Source organism: Pelophylax lessonae, assembly GCF_965119305.1.
Source record: "Pelophylax lessonae genome assembly, chromosome: 2".
NCBI classification, from domain to species: domain Eukaryota; kingdom Metazoa; phylum Chordata; class Amphibia; order Anura; family Ranidae; genus Pelophylax; species Pelophylax lessonae.
Genome location: NC_138769.1, coordinates 486,576,249 through 486,591,438, shown reverse-complemented (window position 1 = coordinate 486,591,438; position 15,190 = coordinate 486,576,249). Strand labels below are relative to the sequence as shown.

The following is a 15,190-nucleotide window of genomic DNA, read 5'->3' as shown; positions in this document are numbered from 1 at the left end:
TGTTTGGTTAGAGACATTCACACCAGTGGCCTGCTGGAGGTAATTTTGTAGGGCTCTGGCAGTGCTCATCCTGTTCCTCCTTGCACAAAGGATCAGATACTGGTCCTGCTGATGGGTTAAGGACCTTCTATGGCCCTGTCCAGCTGTCCTAGAGTAACTGCCTGCCTCCTGGAATCTCCTCCATGCTCTTGAGACTGTACTGGGAGACACAGCAAACAACGGCATGTATTGATATGTAATCCTAGAGGAGTTGGACTGCCTGTGCAACCTCTATAGCAGTGATCCTAAAACGATGGCCTTCCAGCTATTGTGGGACTACACATCACATGAGGCATTGTAAAACTCTGATATTCACAGACATGACTGATGGGAAGTGTAGTTCCTGAACAACTGGAGGGCCATAGTTTGAATACCCTTGCTCTATAGGGTCCAGGTGTCACCTCATGCTACCAGTAGTGACACTGACCCTAGCCAAATGCAAAACTAGTGAAAAACAGTCAGAAAAGATGATAGGGAAAAAAATTAGTGGCCTCCACCTGTAAAATCATTCCTGTTTTGGAGGTTGTCTCAACCTAGTGCGCCTGTTGTTAATTTTAATAACACCAAAGCAGATGAAACTGATTAATAACCCCCTCTGTTACTTAACAGAACACATCAATATCTCAGAAGTTTATTTGACTTAATGCTATACTCTGATTAAAAGGTGTTATTTTAATTCTTTTAGGCAGTGTACAGTATATATAGTGCAAAACTTTTATGCAAGTGTGAAGAAATTCTGTAAATAAAAATTATTTTAAAAATATATATTTTAATTGTTAATTTCTTTTATCAATTTACAAAATGAAAAGTGAGTGAACAGAATAATAATTGAAATCAAGTTAATATTTGGTGTGACTACCCTTTGGCTTCAAACCAGCATTGATTCTTACACTTGCACAAAGTCAGGAATATTGTAGCATTAGAGTCAGGTGTATGATTAACCAATTATACCAAGCAGGTGCTAATGATTATCAATTTTATACGTAGGTTGAACACAGTCAACTGAAATGAAACAGCTGTGTGGGAAGCTTTAAACTGAGTGGGGAACAGCCAAACTCTGCTACTAAGGTGAGGTTGTCGAAAACAGGTGATACACCATGGCAGAACTGAGCACAGCAACAAGACACAAGGTAGTTATACTGCATCAGAGGATGTCCATCAGTACTATCAGCACAGAACTGGCAGAAACCACTGGCATCCAGGTATACCCATATACTGTCCAAAGAAGTCTGCCCAGAAATGGTCTTCATGAATGAAAAAGGGCCAATAAGCCATACCTTTAAAGTGGAAACAAAGCTAAGTGACTCAGCTATGCATGAAACATAGGAACTGGGGTGCAGCTGCTCTATATGAGTAACTTTTGAAATATTTGGCTGTAGCAGGTGGCAGTTTGCTTGCCAAAGGGCTGTGTAAGGTAAACCAGATTCCCAGCACCAGAAAATAAGTGAAGGCCTAATCTCATATTCGTGTGCATTGCTCACATGCTGATACTTCTAGGCAAAGAGGCAATAGAAGTGTACAAGCGCACGTGCGCATATGAATTAGCATGTGTACTTGGTGCCCAGTGGCCTATTTAAACTGGTCTTCAGCTTGTACCTGTATTCCTGAGACCCGATCCATTGAAGCTGCTTACCTGTGTATGACTCTGCTTTCTCCTGGAGTTTGCCTTTGCTACTTCATTATCCCTGTTTGTCTGATCTATCTGACCTCGGCCTCCTTACTGGACTCGTTTTTGCCTGCTGATTCTCTACTGCGCTGCCCAGCGGTTACCAACCTTGGCCTGCTTCCTGGATTTGCTCTGCCTGCTGACCCAGTCCCTTGCTGCTGGTCGCTGCCTGCATACCAGTTCAGCTACCATCTCCTGCTCTGGTGTCAAGCTGCTTAAGTATCCTGTTCTGTGACCCCCAGCTTCATCCACCTAAAGAACGGACTCCGCCAGCCAGCTACTCCGGCACTTGTGCCACTCTGAGCCCTCACGCTTTCTGTCTCCACCTTCAGAAGTGTTGGGCAGGAGTTGCAAGAGAGGCCTGCATAACATTCCAGTTGTCACCAGGTACGTTATAGGCTGGAGAGTTGTACAATATTGAATGTCTGTGGGCAACAGTGAAGCATTGTGGAGGTTCCTTACAAGTTTGGGTTTGCATTTTTGCAAATAGGGTTGAAGATCTGGTTAGCTTCAGTGATGTCCTCAATGCTGATAAATACAGGCAAATTCTTATCCATTATGCCATACCATCAGGGAGGTGTGTGTGATTGGCCCCAAATGTATTCTGCAACAGGACAATGACCCCAAACATACAGCCAATGCCATTAAGAACTATCTTCAGCGTAAAGAAGAACAAGGAGTCCTGGAAGTAATGGTTTGGCTTCCACAGAGACCTGATGTTAACATCATTAAGTCTGTCTGGGATCACCTGAAGAGACAGAAGGATTTGAGGCAGCCCAAATCCACAGAAGATCTGTGGTTGGTTCTCAAAGTTATTTAGAACAACCTACCCGTCAAGTTCCTTCAAAAACTATGTGTAAGTATACCTAGAAGAGTTGATGCTGTCTTGAAGGCATAGGGTGGTCACACCAAATATTGGTTTGATTTGGATTTTTCTTTTGTTCATTTACTTTCCATTTTGTTATTGACAAAAATAAACTTTAACACATCTATTTCTGAAAGCATTCCTAGTTTATAGCATTTTTTCACACCTGCCTAAAAAATTTGCACAGTAGTGTGTGTATATGTATGTATGTATTGTAAGGGATTAGCTCGGTGGCGGGTGTGGATGACCCCTTGGGGGGTGCGTTTTCCCAGAGAGGTAGCCGACAAGTGCTTGCAAACAAACAGTGTGGTTTATTAAATGGTGTTTTCTTCACCAGGCTGTATGCAGCAAAACATCCAAAATAAAATAAAACAGAAAATAAATCCTTGCCTCTGTGGGCGGCTACCTTCTCACAACTGGAACCTGCCTAAGTGTCTGTCTCCAACCTACCGTCGGGCAGACTTCCTTGCCCTCCAGCGGACACTCAATAGTCCTTTTATAATAGCTTCACAGGGCAACACAGTCCTTTGTTTCTTTCACATCAACAGTTCGTCTTCTCACCTTTGAGACGTATTCACCCTTGGTTACCGTCCCGGGCACACATCACTCCGGGGGGTCTTCTCCCAGGCCCACACATCCTGTCGGGAGGCACACGCTGACTGTCCTCCTGCTCCCAGCCCACATGGCTTCAGGACACAGCTTCTGGAGGCAGCAAACAATAGGAATTTCTCTGAACAAATTATAGAGCCTTAACTCCCTCATTCTGAACAGGTGAAGGCCTTTCAACTTCCTGCTGGCTAGCTCTGTAGCCAACACCCTAAATTAATTAATGGACTTTCTAAATCAGGTGGAAATGTATCTCCTTCCTGTGACTACATTCCCAGATTTAGCTGACTTCCTGTTACATACCCCCCCCTCTTGTTTCAACCCTAGGGTTGGGACACAGATTTCCAGGCACGCATGTGTCAAGCACTGCTGACTCACTGATAAGCCTCCTATTATCCTCAAGCTTCCGGATGAAACTGTTTTGTCATCTTCATTGACGGATTTCTCATAAATGCCACACAGTTTGTCTCTCATCTCATATACACATTCTTCAACTGCATTTTTGGCATCATTTCGCTCCTTCTCGTTTCTGTCATCTTCATTGACAGCTTTCTCATAAATGTCAGACAGCTTGTCCCTCATAACCGTCTGTCCAATCCACCACGGAGGACCGTGATCCATAGGCAACTCAATTGGGCTAGTCTTAATGTCTTCAACATTCTTAAGACGCCTCTCTCTGCAATCCATAAATGTTTTCCACAAAACTTTGAGAACCTTTGCTTCACTAAGCTTTGTTCCAAGTAGGGACTCTTGACATCCCTCTGTGACTTGAGTTGCCTCTCCATACAGCTGTACACAATCATTGACTTTTTGTTGTAAAAGGGAATGATCTTCCTTCTTGAGCTTTGCTTGCTCTAAGATGCTGTGCAGAGGATTTTCCAATTGAGACAACAGGCTGTCACACATTTCTTCAAAGTGACCCCTGTTCCTTTTCCCAGAGATATCAATATCATTCAAACATTTCATATTCATAGGCAGATCTGAAGCATTTGCACTCATCAACTTCTTAAACTTTTCGCCCTCCTGAGCGAGTCGCAGTAAAGGCCTACTATTTGATTTGATATTCAGTTTATATTTCTTGCCAAACTCTTCACAGAAGTAGCCAACCAGAACATCATCAACTTTCCTTCCACCAACATAGGGGTCAAAGGCAACAACACAGTTGAACCCAGCGATCTGGGTGGTATCCATTATAGACCTCCTCTCTGCATCAGTGAAGAAGCATGGAACTGCAACACATTCTTTTACAGGTTTCTTCAATGCACTTTCTGCTGAACTATTTGACCGCTCAAGGTCACCTAGTTCTTTTTCTCTATCTGAATTCCACATGGAATGCATCTCAAGATCACGATCAAACTTCTGCCACCCGTCTTTCACCAGTTCCATTTTGGAAACACTCCCTGAAAGGCACTTATTCATTTGCTTCACGTTTTCACCAACAGCCTTAGTTTTCTCCACTAGGTTTTCAGCCTGAACTGAGAAATCACCACATTTCTTACTCAGCTCCTTTGTTTGCTGAAGCTCTAATGATACATTTTCCAATGCTTGAAGTTTTTGAAGGAACGGTTTATTTCAAAGGGGTGATTCAAGCCACGTGTCATCACATTTCTGAGGCTCACTCAGGACAGACCCCAAAACACTGATCCTTTTAAAAACTGCATCAGGCACACTATCCCCTCTTTGGGACAGATCCTCTGTTGCCTGGAATTCCTCTTCCAGTTCCTGCAACGGAATCTTCATCTCTTCTAGTTGCTGTTCTAAGGCTCGCTTAGACTTTTCTAGCTCCTGAACGCTTTTCACAACATCATCCTTGGAGCTGACCAATTCTTCCATTTCTGTACGCAGCTGTTTAACACTTTCTAGTTCAGCCTTACACTCTAGAGCTTCCTCCAAAGAGCGAGCCAAGAACAGGGCTTTGCTCTCGTTATCACGCACCTCCGTTTCTGCACGTGCGCGTTCTTCTGCATATTTTGCAGACACATTCTTCTCTTCACCAAGCATCTGATCAAACTTCTTTTTCACATCTTCAACACACTGTAATGAACCAACGCTTTCTTCCATGCGTTTTTTCATAACCGCTATCTGAGCTTGCAATGTTGCGACTTGCTCTGATAGGTTTTTCTTTGCTTCCGCCTCCTCTTTTAATTGTTCCAGGAAGCCATTTTTCTCATCTTCCATTTGTTTGAGCTTTGTGCTAAAACTCAGCCTTTGACACCTCTCTTCCTGTAAGAGTTCCTGCGTGTCTTGCAGCTGCGATTCCAAGATAGAAAAATCTTCCGCAATTTCTCTAGATTTTCTGTCTGCTTGAGAAAGCTGATTTGTAACATTGTCCAACTCAACCTGCAGTCGGTTTGCCTTCTCTGACAGCTTAGCACACAATCGGTCACCTTCTGACACCTTGACTTGCGATTCCAGAAGCTGTGCCTCTACTTTTTCCCTCTTATGTTCACAATCTTCTTTTCCCTGCATAAGAGCCTTCACCTCATTGGCTAGCATCTGGGAATAAGAATGTAATTCTGCCACACAGGCTTCTTTCTCCTTTAACTGCTGCTGGACACGTTGGGCTTCCCCTTTCCAACTTTCACAGTCCGCACGCCATTCATCTACCACATTGCTTAAAGTAGTGAGCTCATACACAGTACTCAGTAATTTAGCCTCTCTTTCACTTTTCTCTTTGTCGCTGAGAGACAATGTCGCTTCCAGAGCAACATTCTGTTCCTGCGACTCCTGCAGGTCTATTTTTGTAGCTCCCAAAGACTGAAGACTTTTTTCCAGCTGATTACGCAACTCCAACATATCAGCCATACTTTGCTTCTGCAAAGTCTGAATTTCACTTTCCTTTTCCATGAGGATGGTATCTTTCTCCATTATAGTCTCTCTGCGTTTTTGCAACTCGACCAAAAGAAGAGCAGTGGATTCTTCCCACTGTGACACATGAGACTTGAGTAGTTCATTTGTTTCCTGCAAGTTTCTATGCTCCATTTTAAGCAATTCCAAGGCTTGTTCCTTTTCTTCCATTTTCCGTTGCAAGGCATCCAACTCAGCCCTGCACACATACTCGGTTTCCTCCAAACCGATGGCCTCCATTGGCTGCTGGCGTCTCTGTTTCCAGCCTGCCATGCTCTCTTGATGAGCCTTTTGTTGAGCTGCAAAGCTCTGCTGAAAATCCGCATTTGCCTGCTGTTGAGCTGCATTTGATATAATCAGATGTTTCAACATCTCCTCCATTTTGAGTTTACTTTTCATCTGAGCACACTGCGTCTCCATAGCAGTTTCATCAGTGTTGCTAGGGACAACAACCTTCCTCTTTAGTAGACTCTCTTTAGGCATGGATGGGGCTGGTTCAGACGGCAACATCCCCTCCATCCATAGAATCCGGTCTCTCATTTCATCTATCTTTGCATTTTTCAGGCGTTTGGACCGCCCCATCTTCAATAACTCCACAAACAAATTTTTCACAGTCCAGCAAACAATTTTCAGACCACTGTCTCTTCAACACATGTAGTTTTTCTCTCTCTTGCAGGATCTCTTTTCCTGCGCACACAGTTTGTGCAGTCACTTGCACCAGACACAAAGTTCATCAAAAAATTTTGAGACCCCTGTCTCTTTAAAACACTTTTTTTTTTTTTTTTTTCTGTCAGGATCTTCTCTCCTGCACACATAGATTGTGCAATCTCATGCACCAGATAAAGTTCATCAAACATATGCACTTCCTTGCAGGGATCTCTGCTTATGCCCACTGCATACCTCCACCATATGTAAGGGATTAGCTCGGTGGCGGGTGTGGATGACCCCTTGGGGGGTGCGTTTTCCCAGAGAGGTAGCCGACAAGTGCTTGCAAACAAACAGTGTGGTTTATTAAATGGTGTTTTCTTCACCAGGCTGTATGCAGCAAAACATCCAAAATAAAATAAAACAGAAAATAAATCCTTGCCTCTGTGGGCGGCTACCTTCTCACAACTGGAACCTGCCTAAGTGTCTGTCTCCAACCTACCGTCGGGCAGACTTCCTTGCCCTCCAGCGGACACTCAATAGTCCTTTTATAATAGCTTCACAGGGCAACACAGTCCTTTGTTTCTTTCACATCAACAGTTCGTCTTCTCACCTTTGAGACGTATTCACCCTTGGTTACCGTCCCGGGCACACATCACTCCGGGGGGTCTTCTCCCAGGCCCACACATCCTGTCGGGAGGCACACGCTGACTGTCCTCCTGCTCCCAGCCCACATGGCTTCAGGACACAGCTTCTGGAGGCAGCAAACAATAGGAATTTCTCTGAACAAATTATAGAGCCTTAACTCCCTCATTCTGAACAGGTGAAGGCCTTTCAACTTCCTGCTGGCTAGCTCTGTAGCCAACACCCTAAATTAATTAATGGACTTTCTAAATCAGGTGGAAATGTATCTCCTTCCTGTGACTACATTCCCAGATTTAGCTGACTTCCTGTTACAGTATGTATGTATGTATGTATGTATGTATGTATGTATGTATGTATATATATATGTGTATATGTATATGTATGTGTATGTGTATGTGTATATATATATATATATATACAGTACAGGGCACTATGAGGGGATGACTGACTGGTAGGTCCTCATATGGGACCCACAATTCGGTGTCTTAGAGAGACTTTGGCTAGAAAAGAGCCTTTAAGTCTTTAAGACCTGATTACAAAGACATTACGGTATCCTTGAATACAGGTGGGAACTCTAAACCCAAGTGTGGGACTTGTAGATTGGCAGTGAGCCATAATGTTGTTTGGAATGTACCAGGCTTTTGAACTGTTCATTGTATTTTTGCTGAAGAAAACTGTTTTTGCTTTCTTGTTCTAAGAGTCCAATAAAGATTGTTACCTTTACAAGCAGCTAGCTAGTAATCCAATGTCCGAATATACTGTGTATATATATATATATATGTATATATATATATATATATACTCTCTACGTCCAGTTTATTAGGTACACCTTGCAAGTACCCGGTAGAAATCTGGTTACTGTGGAGGCCACTGGAGTACAGTGAACACATGTTTAACCGCTTGCCGAGCGCCGCACGACTATATACTGTGGTGGTCAGCCCCTCACAGGCAGAGTGACGTATCGGTACGTCACTAGCCTGGGAGGGTCTGGGGAGCGAGCGCGCACCGCCGGCGGCGCGCTACCGCTCCCGCGCGGTCGCGGTCACGGACCCCCCCGCGTGTGTGACCGGCGGACCCGATATGTGTAAACAAGCTGCCTGTCATTCTCCTTGGTGTAAAGACACTGATCACACGGATCTACTATGTAGATCCGTTGATCAGTGTCCTTACAGCTCAAGCCACAGCCAATCACAGTAGAAAGCACGCCCCTAGGGACACACACAGCCCCTCCCTCCCAAATAAAGTTAACCCCTTCACTACCAGTGTATTTTTACAGTAACAGTGCATATGTATAGCACTGATTACTGTAGAAATGTCACTGGTAACCCCAAAAGTGTCAAAAATGTCAGTCAAGGGTCCGATCTGTCCGCCCCAATGTCGCAGTCCCGCAAAAAAAAACGCAGATCGCCGCCATTATGCGTTAAAATAAAAAACAACAAAAATGACAAAAATCTTTCCCTTTGTTAGTAAACGCGATCACTTTTGCGCAAACCAATCAAAATACGCTTTTTGCGATTTTTTTTACCAAACATAGGTAGCATAAAACAAATTGGCCGAAAATGTTAAAAAATTTTGATTTTTACATTTTTTTGGGGGGGAATTTCATATAAAAAAATGTGAAAAATATTGCTATTTTTGCAAAATTGACGCTCTTTGTTTGTTTATAGCGCATGATCAAAATATCGCACAGGTGATCAAATACCACCAAAAGAAAGCTCTGTTTGTGGGAAAAAAAGGACGCCAAATTCGTTTAGGTACAGCGTCGCACGACCGCGCAATTGTCCGTTAAAGTCACGCAGTGCCGAATCGCAAAATATACCCCCTGGTCGTTTAGCAGCCAAATCCTCCGGGGCTTAAGTGGTTAAGAAACCAGTTTGAGATTATTTGAGCTTTGGAAGTAGACATCAGTAGATGGGTACACTGTAGTCAAAAAAATGCCCATACTCCTCTGAACTTTGACACCAACTAGGCATTTTTGTACACACAACTGACACTCACTGGATATTTTATCTTTTTTGGACCATTCTCCATAAACCTTAGAGATGGTTGTGCATGAAAATCCCAGTAGATCAGCAAGTTTTGAAATACTCAGACCAGCTATCTTGCACCAACAACCATGCCAGGTTCAAAGTCACTAAAATCTGATTTCTTCCCCATTCTGATGCTTGGTTTGAAATTCAGTCGTCTTCACCATGTCTAGATGCCTAAATGCATTGAGTTGCTGCCATATGATTTGCTGATTAAAAATTTGTTACCAAGCAATTGAACAGATGTACCTAATAAAGTGTATATACAGTATGTATGACCTGTTTTATTTTCCAAAGAATTTTAATTTCTGTCCATCAAGCCCTGAGATTTACATAGCTCTGATACACAGTAAAGTCCTGTTTAGGAGGGCAGGAGACCTAATTTTTCTCTGTAGCTAAGTAACAATTACATATCTTCTCTTCCCTCCCTTCCCCCACTAGCCTGTAACTGGACAGTGAAAAGAGAAGCAACACACTGATAAATTCCTCTATCCAATGAGCTCATCACTTAGTCACTCTTTTCTCTCCACCTATTAGCTTGCCTCTTGTAGCACAACTAATTGGCTGCTTGTGCTGCTTCTCCCTTACTCAGTGTGAGCTCTACTGTACAGCAACTGCAAGAGGCTGATACAAGGCCAAATTCAAGGAGATGTAAAGGCAGAAGGTTTTTTATCTTAATGCATTCTATGCATTAAGATAAAAAGCCTTCTGTGTGTAGCAGCTGCCCCAGCACCCCCTAATACTTACCTGAGCCCCATCTCTGTCCAGCGATGTCCACGAGTCCCTCGGCCATCCAGAACTCTCCCTCCTAAAAGGCTGAGACACAGCAGCGGTGCCATTGGCTCCCACAGCTGTCAATCAAAATCAGTTAGCAAATCAGGAGAGAGAGGGGGCGGGGCCGAATGGCAGCTCCATGTCTGAATGGCCACAGGGAGCTGCAGCATGGCTTGGGTGCCCCCATAGCAAGCTGCTTGTTGTGGGTTCACTCATCAGGAGGTAGGGGCTAGGAGCAGCAAAGAGGGACCTGAGAAGAGGAGGATCCAGGCTGCCCTGTGCATATTCGCTGCATAGAGCAAGTAAGTATTACATGTTTGTTTTATTTTTTGTTTTTTTTTTTAATAAGACTTTACAATCACTTTCAGGTACCTACATTTTTTATATTTAAAATATGACATTTGATGATGTATTAATGAATAAAGAGCTTCATTAACCACTTCCATACCAGGCCTATTTCGGACACTTTGTGTTTACAAGTTAAAACCAGTATTTTTTCCTAGAAAACTACTTAGAACCCCCAAACATTATATATATTTTTTTAGCAAAGACTCTGGAGAATAAAATGGTGGTCATTGCAATATTTTTTGTCACGCGGTATTTGCGCAGCGGTCTTTAAAACGCCCTTTTTTTGGGAAAAATTACATATCACTGCATTTAAAAAATACTAAACAGTAAAGTTAGCCCATTTTTTTTGTATAATGTGAAAGATGATGTCATGCCGAGTAAACAGATACCCAAAATGTTACGGTTTAAAATTGCGCCCCCCCGTGGGATGGCGACAGACTACGGTCAATAGAAATCTCAATAGGCGACACTTTAAATTTATTTAACGGTTACCAGTTTAGAGTTAGAGTGTAGCTTTTTTTTTAAATTATTGCTCACACTCTGGCGATCGCGGCGATACCTCACATGTGTGGTTTGAACAGCTATTTCATTTGCGGCTCGACTTCCGTATACGTTTTTTTTTGTGCGCGAGCTAACGGTGATCGGGGTGGCTAAATTTTATATTTTTTATTTTTCCCATTTATTTTATTTATTTTTTTAACTTTATTACAGTTTTATTAAAAAAAAAAAATCTGATCACTTTTATTGCTGTCACAAGCAATGTAAACATCCCTTGTGACAGCAATATGCAGTGACAGGTACACTTTATGGAGGGATCGAGGGTCTAAAAGACCCTAGACCCCTCCACTACACTTCCCTGTATGCAAAACGCCGAAAACAGCGTTTTTGCATACAGCCGTTTTTCAAATTTGGCGCCGTTTTGCAGCACACTAACCCGGAAGTGACGTCATGGACGCCGCCTCCGGGTTACATCATCGGAGACCCGATCGATGCCGTTTCTGGCATTCATGGGGACTCCATCCAGCCGGCGGACGCGCCGGCTGGGTGCTCGGGGATCCCGGTGGGACGGGAGCCCCGGTAAAAGCCGCGGAAGGCGGCGGGAGGGGGGGACGTCCCCTCCCGCCCCCCGGGTAACGATCGAGCGGCTCCCGAGCTGCATCGATCGGTACCGACACTAAGCCGACCGTCGGCTTCAAACAACGGTACCGGGATGATGCCTCTAGCTAGAGGCATCATCCCGGTATAAACCCGCAAAGTTTGGACGTCATATGACGTCCACCTAGGGGGAAGTGGTTAATGTGTATTTTATGACTTTTTTGGTTTTCAGCTCTAACTAGACACTTCCATGTGTCAAGTTAGTTTAGGTGCCAATAACATGAACATTTTCAAATAGCACCTTGCTATTTATAAATAATTTTTAATGTATCCCTTTTGAAAAAATGTAAAAATATGTACATGATGCATTGCTTGAGGAAGCAAAGTGCTATCAACAGGGCTGCTGATAAAGCAGTACAACCAGTCCTGTTGTACTGGGCCCAAGCCCTATCAGCTAAATAGGGGGCTCAGGCCCCATCAACTAAACGGGGGCCCAGGCCCCACCAGCTAAACAGGGGGCCCTGGGCAGCTTTAGTGTTCATTTCTGCATAATTGAATAAATGGATTTTACTAGACCACCCCCCCCTCACTTCTACTTGCTTACCAGGGCTTAAATTACATTTCCCTGGGCCCCATCAGGTCAAACGAGGGGCCAAGGAAGTGGGAACAGAGGAGGGATTTTTTTTTCCTTTTAGGGCATATGTGGATAAAGTGAGTGCCGCTGTTGCACTGCAATCGAAAGGGTGTTGGGGGGGATGCCCTGTCAGGAAGGCTGTATGGGGCCCTATGATTTCTAAAAGCAGCCCTGGTTATCAATATGCAAATATAAGCCCCAAAGCAGTCAGGAGTCACTCTAGTGCTGGATATAATACTGGTTAAAAAAACTGTTAAAAACAACTTCAGGTGCAAAAGTAAGGCATGTTGGCACATAACCAAACACGCTTTGTGCTGCTACAGCTATATACTTCTGTCTATTATCCACTATATATTAAATGCAGTCACGTATATTCATTAGAATATAAACTTGTTTTTTTTTTTTTTGTTATTTATTTATTTTTACTTTTTTTTTACATATAACATACCCATTTTCTTTCAAATGCAGAAATTCCCCAGCCTGCAAGTGCATACTCCTGTTTTTCTTGGTAGACTTTGTCATGGTATTTCATACATAGGGGAGATTTGTCCAGCTGGCCTTAAGATATGTATAACAGTAACCATACATTTTAGCTCAGGTTTTCTTGTTTTTTTTTTATGTAGATTGTTTATTATTGCATGACAAGCAATCTTTAAAGGCTGCTTTGTCTTGTTACAGGATGCAGTGAGCTAACTGCCCTATATAAGAAAGATGGAATACAATATGTAAAGTGTTAAGTGGCCATGGGGCTAGGCGGATTTCCAAGTCTAATGGAAAATATGGCATGTCTGCTAAAAGACAAAATTAACATTTTAACTGTTTCAAATGTCTTAGAATTTCAAACTTTACCATCTATTCAAGGGAATAAAATATGATGGTGTAGTGCTTTATAACGAACTGTATAAAATCCAGAAAAGCTTGTATTTCTGAAGAAGACAAAGCTTTCCATGCAAAATATGGATGGGTTGCGAAGAAATTACAAATAAAGGAGCAGGGATGTGAAGAAGAGTATTTTTAACAAGTACTTTAAATTGTATGTAACATTCTGTTTACCTGTGCAAATAAGGCCATCATGTTTGTCGCAGTCCCTGTCATCACATTCACAGAATTCCCCTGAAACATACCAGTCCTGTGGTGAACAGATGCACTTTCCACAGTGACAGGAACCTGAAAACACAAACACCGGTTACTTGGAGAAGCAGCAGAGCTGATCAAATCAACAAAGAATGTTTTATTCGGTAAAAAGCAAACTGTATTCTAACATTCAAGCGCTGTAAAACACATTGTGCCTGATTTATCGGAAACAAATCTGGTGGTTTTGCCTTCAAGATCTGCCTTTAGATCAAAAAGGACTAGAATTAATAATTATAATAAATATTATAATACAGGATTTATATAGCGCAAACACATTGTGCATCACTTTACAAAGTGAGAGCAGACAGTACAGTTACAATACAATTCAATAAAAGAGGAATCAGAGGGCCCTGCTCATTAAAGCTAACAATCTAAAAGGGAGGGCCAAGTGATACAAAAATGAATAACTGTGGGGAAAAAACTGATGGAGAAATTAAAAAAAAAAAGGATTTGTTAGATGGAGGTGAGATAGGCTTTTCTAAAGAGAAACATCAAGAACAATAAAAATCACCAGTTCATGCGCTGATCAGTAATTCACATCACAATAGGCTGATAGTCCTTTAAGAGAGAGGCTTCCAAAGCCAGGTCATTGCAGCTCTCCTAAATCTCCACTGGGCGGTGGACAAGACGATCTATACAAGGTGAAAAAGGAGAAGAGCGCACGGCCGCCCTAGCATAACACAGTTTTTATTAAGAAGAAGCAGGAAGCTTGTGAAAATACAACTCACATTTAGGAGTACAAATTGAGCGTTTGAAGAGTGTGGCATGTTGATCTATATCCCTCTCCTGGATTGCCGCTGTAAGAAACCGACAGCCTCCACCTCCAACCCCAAGCAGTGGCTTCCAGGTCCTTCTGTGTAGAACTCTGAGCATGGGGACTGGAGTGTGCCTGCACCCTGACCAGCCAGCGCTGCGCTCGAGCATGGGGGTGGGGAACTCCCTGAAGACACAGGGAAGAGGAGAGAGAGAGAGATAATACGGTCGATGCACGACCAAGTTGGTTGCTATGACAACGTGTTTCAGAGGCGTGGCCTCCTTCCTCAGGTCCTGAGTTCCCCACCCCCACGCTCGAGCGCAGCACCAGATGGTACGGGCGCAGGCACACTCCAGTCCACGCGTTCAGAGTTCTACACAGGAGGACCCGGAAGCCACTGCTTGGGGTTAGAGGTGAAAGCTATCAGTTTCTTACAGCGGCGGTCCAGGAGAGGGATTTAGATTTACATGCCACACTCTTCAAACACTCTATTTGTACTCCTAAATGTGAGTTGTATTTTAACAAGCTTCCTGCTTCTTCTTAAAGTAGTTGTAAACCCACTTTGTTGACATTTACCTATATCAGAGCTCAGAAGAAGGGGGCTTGACTCCCGAAACGCGTTAGCGGTCGCATCTTAAAGGACATGTTCCAGCACAAGTGTGACGGAAATTTGTAACACGATTTTATTTCGGCATGTTTGAGAGTATGCATTTGGCATTTTTTATTAAAAATGTTATACGGTACCACGGGTAATGCACTAGATAATTACTGTTCTACCTGCCAAAGAATTTGTAGATTGGACATCACCAGGAGGGTGGAATACACACACCTCTGGTGGTCAAAAAAAGTCACTTTCTGCTCTACCTTTAGGCTAGCACTATTTAAAATAATGGTTAACGTATGCACATGCATTGGCATGCAATAAAATGCATATACAGGTGTGAATAGGCCCTAAATTACTTATTGTTTCTTGGTCAGCTACATGCTTATTGGTCAAGGGGAAAGTGGTGATTCAATGTCCAATTAGGAGGCTGAAAAACAGAGAAGTAACATAAGGAGTCAAAAATCTGAACCTAGGTGCTCTATTAAAATTATGTCACTCGAACTGGAA

At 43.0% G+C, this 15,190-nt stretch overlaps 1 protein-coding gene across 1 annotated transcript in view; it reads right to left on the bottom strand.

Annotated features, from left to right (window-relative positions):
* Nucleotides 1-15,190, bottom strand: part of ITGBL1 (integrin subunit beta like 1) — a 414,064-nt gene that overhangs the window by 4,173 nt on the left and 394,701 nt on the right. The window contains exon 10 of the mRNA XM_082245389.1: nt 13,245-13,358. Coding sequence (XP_082101515.1) covers nt 13,245-13,358 — 114 coding nt within the window. The remainder of the gene's footprint in view (nt 1-13,244; nt 13,359-15,190) is intronic.